General features: G+C 46.3%; 1 protein-coding gene across 1 annotated transcript in view; it reads left to right on the top strand.

Annotated features, from left to right (window-relative positions):
• Nucleotides 1–788: 788 nt before the first annotated feature.
• The window catches only part of FGFR2 (fibroblast growth factor receptor 2), a 102,289-nt gene continuing 93,643 nt past the window's right edge, over nucleotides 789–9,434 (top strand). Inside the window, 1 exon segment of the mRNA NM_001003336.1 lies at nucleotides 789–1,049. Coding sequence (NP_001003336.1) covers nucleotides 941–1,049 — 109 coding nt within the window. The 5' untranslated portion in view covers nucleotides 789–940.

Below are 9,434 nucleotides of genomic sequence, written 5' to 3'. Positions count from 1 at the left end.
TCCTCTCCTTTCGGTAACCCAGCCTGTATGGGCTGAAGACATTTTCGAGGCCCGGGCTGCCAGTAGTGACAGTGGAAGGGGATTCAGGCTCTGATCCTCTTTTGGGAATCCGCCGCCTTGAATGTATTTGCCGTCCCGCTCATTCTCCGTAAGTGGCTGCTTGGCGAACGATTGCAATACGTTTCCGCATTGGAAAATGAATCCTGACCAGTGTAAACTGGTGGGGCTTTTTGGTAGCCTTCCTGGGGTCCCTTTTATTTCGCCGGTCCCCTTTCTTGCTGGGTACTACGGTGCAGCCCCAGGAAGAAGTCTGCAAGCAGCCGCCTCCGCCGTCCCCATCCAGCTGTCTGAAACGGCCCACTTGGCCTAAGAGAGGTTAGCAGGGCCGGCTCTGCCAACCCGAGCCTTGGTCACTTGCCTTTGTAGTTGCCCTTGAAACTAAGGTCACGTTGCTTCTGCGTTCGGAGGGCTGTGGAGGTGACAGCGGATGGCAGAAGAGAGTGCACTTTGCCTAAGTGAAGTGGCCGCTCGGAGCCGCGTCCCGGGGCTACTCTTTCATCTCCGCTTCTGAAAAGTCTGCTTCCTGGAGATCAGCCCGACCCGGGGTGGGCCGGCCTGGTGGGAGCACCCGCGACCCCGAGGCACGCGTGCATTTGCCGCTGATGCAGAGGAACTGCTGGCGCATATCTATTTGAAGAGGCCCAGAAACTGTTTTAGCCCCTTGGGTTTCAATGAATTGGCCTCGGGGAGGAGGATTTCACTGACTCGCCGACTCTGTCTCCCCTAGAGGCTGCAGCGGCTGCGGCAGCACCTTGGCTCCGTAGCCCACCGCAGGCTGGAGGTGTTGCTGGCGGTCCATGCTCGCAGAGGAGGTGTGCAGATGGGAGTGACGTCCACATGGAGATACGGAAGAGGACGGGGGATTGGCACCGCCGCGGCCATGGTCAGCTGGGCCCGCTTCGTCTGCCTGGCCGCGGTCACCATGGCAACCTTGTCCCTGGCCCGGCCCTCCTTCAATTTAGTGGAGGACACCACGTTAGAGCCGGAAGGTAAGTTGCTTCGCCCCACCTTTCGGGGTGCCAAGTTTGTTTGGGGAGGTGTCTGCAGAAGTGGCACTTTAGGTCAAGGCCTGTTTGGGAATCAGCTGCCCTTGCATTGGAAGTGAGTCTCTGTAGAGCAAGGAGAGGGGGCTCTCTTCTCCCCTGCAAGTCCGAGATTGCTGCCTGCCTCCTCCCCCCACCCCCAACCCCTAAGTCAGAGATTGTGAGAAAAGGTTCCTTGCTGTGACACTGCAGGCAAAACGGTAGAGTTTGGTGGTTTCTTGGTGTGTGCGTTTCTCTGCACTGGGTGAGGGAGGCAGCCGGCACTTCAGCTTTTTCCAGTGGCCCGGGAGAGCTGTGGGAGGGGAGCCTGCAGGTGAATGCCATCTAGAGCCTTCCTGCAGGAGCATTCTTAGTGGAGGGAGAGTCTTGCTTAGGATGTAAAGAATTGCTGTTTTCCTGCAAAAGGAGCCATGAAGGGAAATTGCCATCATCTGAAATGCTGACGTTTTATTTTCATTGTCTAAGGAGAAAAAAGAGGCTTCTGAAGTTCACAGAGATGCTTGACCTATTACTTTTTTTTTTTAAGTCATTGTAATTCCCAATACCTAAGCAATACGTCACAGAAGCTGCAAATTCTGTTTTAGGTAAATTTGCAAGTGGAGGTGCATGGGCGTCTCCCACGTCTGTGAGAACTTCCAGATCGAAGAGGCCACACGCTGGTATTTCAGCTTTGGAAATTTTAATTGTAAAGGCAGAAAGCCAGTTGTGAACACTCAGTGGGGCTGAATTACTCAGCTGGGCAGGTTTGGAACCTCCTTCCCGGGTCTTTGGGGGGAGACGACAGTAGCCAAGCCTCCACTTGGGGCGGCATTGAAATCTGTCATCAGCAGGGAATATTGGTAGCTGAGTTATTTTTCGAGTGGTAATCCGAGAATAAAACGGCAGATCCCAGCACTCATCGCCACTTAATGAACCTGTTTGCTGAGCGCCCACCTGGTGCTTGCTTAGCTTTGGGGGCCGCCGTGGGTCCTGAGTGGTCTGGGGTCAGCTCAGCTGTTCTGGCCAAGCACCCCGTGCCACAGGCCAGAGAAGGACAGAGAGCTGCTTGGGGACAACAGGGGAAGGAGGGCTGCATTCCCCTTTAGATGAGAGCACTGAGAAGGGGGCTTCCAGTGAGACCCTGCACACAGGTTGTGAAAAGATAGGTTAGGGTAGCTGTTTTCCTAAAATAGCTGTGATTACCCAAAGCGGTCAAGCACCGGTGAGATTTGAGGCTGGGGGGCCCTGTGTCACGCAGAGGCTTGGCGGCTTTACCAGAACAGGTGCGGTGATGTCACAGATGTCTCCGGGAGGGGGAGTCTGGCGAGGGTTTCTGTCTGTGGCACTTACAGGCTCCAGCTACGGCGATAATGGGACAGCCACCTTGTGACATGCGCTGTGACTTGAACACGCATATGATTTGCAAAGGCGATGTTTTTAAAGGGCTTCATGTGAGAGAAAAGGGTCCTGGTTTCTGAAAGTCATGCCTGTACTTCTTTAATTTTGCTAATAATTAAAATAGATGTGCTTCCTAATTGCTGGTTTTCCCTTGAGTGCATGGCTCAGCACATAGCGAGGCAGCTGAGCCAGGATTTCCTACCGGGGGAGCCCAGGAATGGCCCAGGTTAGGAAGAAACTGTCATTTTTCATTTTTACCTTCAGGGCGGCATTATTGGGAGTTTATCTCAACAAAGTGCGAAAGGGTCCTGGAGGACTTTTTTTTATCGTCCGTAATTACTGAAGAAAGTCTAAAATCTTCAGGAAGAAAGAGGTGGGGCAGAGAGGGGAAGAAACTGTGCACAGTGATAAAGTCCCCCCAACGGTTCTTTGTGTGGAAAAAAATCATGACCAACAATGGGAGTATTGTTGAAAGCAGGTCTTCCCAACCGGGATCTGTGGATACTCTGGGGGGTTGTGGGGGAGGGGGGTTTGCGAATTCCCCCAAATTATAGGAAATAACTTTGCAAAAGTCATTTCGTGCATTTTTCTGGGTTCACAGCTTCTGTGAGGTTTGTGTCCAGGGTTGTGAGACGTTTTAAACGGAAGATGCGGACCTGCAGAGGGGTGGCTTCGGAAAAGCATGCGAACCCCTGTACCCATTTGCCTTTCTGTCATCCAATGGTTTGCTAAGATGACCATGAAGGTCTTCATTAATGTTAAATGTATATTAATGTCCTTGGGAGCTTTTCTGGTTCCTCACCTCAAAAGGTCACCAGGAGATTTCAGGGTCCCTGGTAGCAGACAGCAGTCAGCACTCGGCCTGGCATCTCCTGAGCACCCGGGACACCTTATCATCCTTGTTCCCGGTGACATGGGCACATGTGTCTGCTCTGTCCCGTGGGGGCCAGGTGTGCCAGTTGCTACAACATCAGGAAATGTGGAGGCTTTGGGGGACAGCTGAGAAGAAAGTTCTAACAGAGAAGGCCCTTGGTGTCTGCAGGCAGCTGTGTTTGCTTTCTGTAGGGTCTGTGCTGTCCTGGTCTGCTAGCACCATATTGGCAACCCATTTGACTTCTTCCATTGCAGGAGTTTTGCTTTGGTGTCAGTCTAATTCCAGATGAAAAAGGAGTTAAGTGGAAGCCGACCAACTGACTGGGACCGCTCCAGTTTAGGCCATGGTCCTGCCGAACTGGGGGGAAAGAGGGTGGGAGGGAGGATGGATGGATGAGTGTGTGTTAATCCCAGTGTGTCCTGTGTGGCCAGTATAACGATAGCTTTGGGTAACATAAATTCAGCCTTAAACTTCTACTGTGCCAGGCCCCATCTTGGAAGACTTTTTGGTTTGTTAATTTGGAGGCTCATATTAGATGATGTCTATTGGGCTGGACCAAAGGAAAATGTGTCCAGAGAAAAATGCGAGTAAGTTCCAGGAAGGAGCCTGGAGCCCTAATACTGGAGGATCCTTTTGGAGTCTTCTCGGCTTTGTACAATATTATCCTATATCATCCTATCATATCATCTATCACATACCATTTGTCTTCTGGACACTGTGAAGTGATAACAGTAGGGTTGGATCTACTCAACTGACTTGACAAGAAAATAATCTCCAGGAGATTTTAGTTAATATCCCAGATTAAAAAAGAATATTTTCAGTTGGTCATTCATTTGTTGGAGGGGAATGGCTGAAGGCTATAAACTCAGTTATTGACTCAAAGGGCGGGGTGAGGGGGCAGTGAGGGGGCAGTCGTCAATGCCAAGTACTGTTCTGTTGATTAATATTCTAATTATTTAAAGAATAGTCAAGCTTGATTATCCTGGGGAGGAGGTGACTCTTTCAAGTTCTTTCTGACGTTGTCACCTACTCCGGTTAATTAAGTCCTTGTTGACATTAATGATATCTTTGTTTACACCAGCCCAGTAGGAGCTAAAATAAAAGGGCTTTTCCAACCCCAAACCCCTAATTACTTTCCCACCCTCCACAAAGTGTGATTCTGGAAAGCAACAACCTGGGAAGAAAGTAGTTTGCATTTTTTTCTTTTTTTAAACCAATTTTTTGGCCACCTTCTAAGAGATGATGCTGTCCCGGCCCAATGCGAGTTGGTCCAAAGCTCAGTGGCAGAGTGGGTGAGCGAAGGATGCACACGGAGAACTTTCTAAGTCCGATTTTTCCAGCATGGCTTAGTCCTTTGTTAGAAGTCTTGTACATGCCGTAACATCAGCCATACGCATTTAATTGCAAGTTAAAAGAAAAAAAGGATATATCCGCATACCAAGAGTGAATGATTTAGAATAATCTTCTGTTTTGTATTATCTGCATCTTTGTTTCTCAGTACGAGTGTTAATATTTAAGAGTTGACTAGAACTTGAGAGTTAGTCGAGGAACGAGGACTGAGCTCTTGGTCAGCTAAACCAAATGCAGGCTTATGCAGTTACAGACACAGTGAAGTACACATTCTTTATTTGTGTATAAAGTATTTCACAATTCAGAGACAAAGAACTGTGCTTAATATTACTTCGAGAGCTATAATTGGGCAAGCTGAGAGAACTGGCGTTTGTGTACTTTCTATACTTGCTCTCTGATCTGAATTCAGTGTGTGTGTGTGTGTGTGTGTGTTCTGTTTATTTTAACCAATCAAAACAGTGAATACCTACTATGGGGACAAGCCCCCCCTTCCTCCCCCCCACCAAGGAACCGTGAGTGGTTCTGTTCCAAGTCCTTGGGACCCAGCTGAGGGTGAGAATTCAGATAACCAGAGCCATCCAATAGGAGATGTTTCCAGTATCAGACTGAGTGAAGGATTAGTGGTTATGGAATACCTAGGCTCGCCTTTAGACAGGAAGAGTCTTGTTCAGTGTTCACATTCTGCATAAAATGTATCCAGTAGCCCTGCAGCCTGCAGTCTTCTTGTTTGGGTGTTGACTTACCCAGGGTAATTGTTAAAAGGCTACCATTCTTTCTCATCAGGGCCTGGCTTGATTTTCCATTTCTGTGGAAGCTGTCTGAATTTAGTCTTTCAAGGAGAACATGAGAAATTGGCTTTTGGGTGCCAGGTAGGAAGTACAGCCAGTGTGCTCATTGGATTCCGCTGTCCTGATTGGATTCTTAGCATGGTGACTTGCCTCGGTAGGCAACTCAGATTATTTTTGGCAAGTTTTTCAGGTGATCCCACAAACGATTCCCATCCGTTGGTTTTTACGTCGCTGTGCGGAAATACCCATGATTTTATTATTTGTTTTCTTTGAGGAGGAGGGATGACTTTAGCCTCAGGTTCTGTATTCTTTTTATCTATTTATCTATTTGCTTTATATCTTTTTATCTATTTGCTGTGTCCACTTAGATTTAGCCATGGCTCTGCTTTTCCAGCTTTAATGGCACAGAAATGCTTGATGTTGCACACCCTGCCACACCTTTGCCCCAGGTTCCTCGCTCTGATTTGCCCTTGTAGAGGGGTTTCTTTTAATTGACGGTGACCCTGTTCAAGCCTGTACATGGCTGAGCAGTGAACCTGATGTAGGGGCTGAACCTTTGGCCTCCACTAAAAAGGGGAGTTGGTCTGAGCAGCTACACTGCAGCGTCGTCATATCCAAGGTGAGCATTGTTGTATCCAAGATGAGCAAACGCCTAAGAACACAGCTTTGACATGTTAGAGGCTCTTGGACTTGAGATTTTATAATTTTTATCTTTATTTTATTATTTATTTTTTTATTATTATTATTGTTTTAATGTAAGCTCTAGACCCAACATGGGCCTTGAACTCATGACCTTGAGATCAAGAGTCATGTGTTCTACACATTGAGCCAACTAAGGGTCCCGGATGTGAGATTTTAAAGCTATGTATAACTCATGTTCCATTTTGGGGAAAATGTTTATCTTCACACGAAGCCTTAAGGCTTTCTGGCAGCCGTGGAGTCTCCACAAATCGGCCACTTCCTTCTGCTTCCCCAGGTAGACCTGGAGTGACCCTGCTGGTTCAGCTGTGGCCTCCTTGAATTTGAGAATGTGTCAAGGGGAGGGAGGGTAGGGAGCCTGAGGCCAGGCTCTTTAATGAAGTCTGGTTGAACAAGCTGTTGGCCACTTTACTATAATGATCCCATGTGTCTTGGAGGTGTCTCCTTCTGAAATTAACAAAGGTCACACTTTTCCCAAGTGTTTTTTTTTTTTTTTTTTCCCCTTCCTTGCTCTGATCTGTGACTACTCTTTTCTAAAAGGCCAGGATAGAAAATCCAAAATGGTAGCCGGCTCAATGCTGTGTGATGCTTTTGGGCTTTCACTAGGCTTTATGAAAGTTATGTAACTTCAAGGTTTTACTATTTACATATTCATGCAAAAGGATATTTAATTATTGGGACAGACTGTGGTTGTGTCCTTGAAGTGTGTATGTTATGTAAAATAGGCATGCTTTAGGTTTTCCGTGATTTTGGTTCTGGGAAACTTTGCACCATGATGGAGTTGTAAGATGTTGGGTGTGAACCGTTGTCATTTATTCCACTTTGGAATACATAAGTAATTACGCCCCATTCTGGATTTTTGCCACTTCATGTGAATATTGAAAATCTCAGATTCTTTTTAGACTGAGTCAGGGAGCTAAGCTGTGACATATTCTTTCTTTTAACCCTTTGTCCAACTGAAGAATGGCGAATTCCAAGTCCTGTACGAATGGAATGCACATATTTGAAATTTCAGGTTCTAGTGAATATGTTTTATGAGGAGGTAAAAAAGCAGCCTATAAGGAAAGTTCTGATCTATTCAGGAATGAGGACAAGGGACATATTTATTTGTATGATTTATGTATCACCTTTCCTAGAAAGAAAGAAACTCTGTTCTGACTCTGATACTGAGAAACTCTCCATGAATTGTCATATTTATATTCTAACAGAAGAAGTCCTTTTTTGTTCTATGTGGTCTCTTTTTACATATGGCTGTTTACTGTTCAGGTGTTCATACATGACCAGTTGTAATGCTTTAAGAATATGTAGACCCCATCAAGGCCAGCTTGGTGTGTTGGGTGGGGAGCGGGGTGGGCAGGGGCCATAGAATGAAAATAGGATCTTTGCTATTTTCAGTATCTTTACTGTGATAAGTCTTTGGTTTAAACTCTTTTAGGAAAACTCAAACTTCAGATTCTTAGTTGACAGTTAACGGTGAGATTGCCCCATAGGAGTGTGCCTGCCTTTAAGGGCCACCTCTTTGTCTGTCAAGCCTCCTGGGTTTCCACCAAAACATGTTGCATTCCTAGCTGTGGGAGAGGTAGGTGCACAATTGATTATGGATCCTAAATGTTATGGATGTTTCAAATTTAAAATCATTCAGATCTTTAAAAGACCAAAAAGCCTCTATAAAATTAACTTAAAATTTTCAGCTGACATTGTTTCCCCCATAAAAATGAATGAAATAATTTTGAATAGCATGTATTGTGCTTTCTGGAGACAAGGAATTTGGCCTAGAGTTGGGCAACTCAGGCTTGAATCACTGCCTTATCTACTGATGCTGTGACCTTGGATCAGATAGATAATTTCTCTGAGCTTCCTTTTATCTAAAATGGTGCTGATAATGTCTATGTGAAGGCGAGATATGAAGATTAAATGCAAATAGACGTAGAATCCTTACTGTAGTTCCTGGCCTAGAAGAGGTGAGGTGCTTAGTAAATGCTACTTTTTTCTCTACCCATCCCCACTTTCTTGGCAATGTAAAAACCTGATACAGGATTAAAAAAAAAAATTCAAATGTTTTATTTCTTAAAGTGGGAGGGAGAAGGCCAGAGGGAGAGGGAGAGAATCTTATGCAGGAGCCATGCCCAGTGTGGAGCCCAGTGATGTGGGGCTCCATCTCATGACTCTGAGATCATGACCTGAGCTGAGACCAAGAGTTGGACACTTAACCAGCTGAGCCCCCCAGGAGCCACTGATAGAGGATTTAAAACTAATATTTCAGGTATAGTTACCCTGCAACGTACAATGATAAATCTGATGAGAGACATTTACCTTAATTATGATCCAGGCCCTGCTTTATCCATCCCTTGTTATTATCTTGGGTCTTTGTGAGTCTGGACTTGAGAAATGTGATCTGATCACTTTGCTGAGGGCAGTCCAGATGGTTCAGGGTTGATCTATTTTTTTCCCCATTGAAAAAACACAGTTGTAGCTCTGCAGTCATGGTGGGACCCGCGCTTTGTGGAGAGCAGTATATTTTGGCAAGGAGAGAGTTTTCAGTTGGAGGCCTCCAAAAGATTGTCATTAGGCCCTGTGAAGAACGATGGAGACTGGGTTTTGGGGTCAGGGGGTGGGGTTGGGGTGTAGCATGCTCTGCCTTTGCTCAAGCCAGTGAGGGGAGCACCATTATGGACTTCCTGCCATGTTTGCCCATAGTGACTTCCCCTGGACAGCCTGCTGGGCATTGCTTGGTGCACAGGTAGCTGGGCTTCCAGAACTTAGGGAAGGTAAGGAAATTGTGAGGGGACCCTACTGCTAAGGGAGAGGAACTGAACAGTCCTTTGCATTGTTACGCCCTGATGGGGTCACTTGATAGGACAGGTGGGGGTGTGAGGGGGAAGTGGTCAGTTGGATGGATGGGGTCATATTCTTTAGCCCATTCCTCGAGAGGATAAGGATGAAGATGGTAACAGTAACTCAGTACCATTTATTAAGTGCCTGCCATGTGTCAGACACAGTGCTAGCTAGGTACCTTGACCTGCACTGTGTCTCATCTTTTCTTCCCCCCCGTTTTATTGAGATACAATAGACATAGAGCACTGTGTAAGTGTAAGGCATACAGCATGATGCTTTGACTTATTTATATCATGAAATGATGATCACAGTAACTTTAATATCTGTTATCTCCTCTAGACACACACAAAATATTTTTCATTGTGATGAGAACTCCTAAGATCTATTCCCTGATCTACAGGCACATGC

The sequence above is a fragment of the Canis lupus genome, chromosome 28, assembly GCF_011100685.1.
Source record: "Canis lupus familiaris isolate Mischka breed German Shepherd chromosome 28, alternate assembly UU_Cfam_GSD_1.0, whole genome shotgun sequence".
Classification (NCBI taxonomy): Eukaryota; Metazoa; Chordata; class Mammalia; order Carnivora; family Canidae; genus Canis; species Canis lupus.
This window is presented reverse-complemented; position numbering and strand designations above follow the sequence as displayed.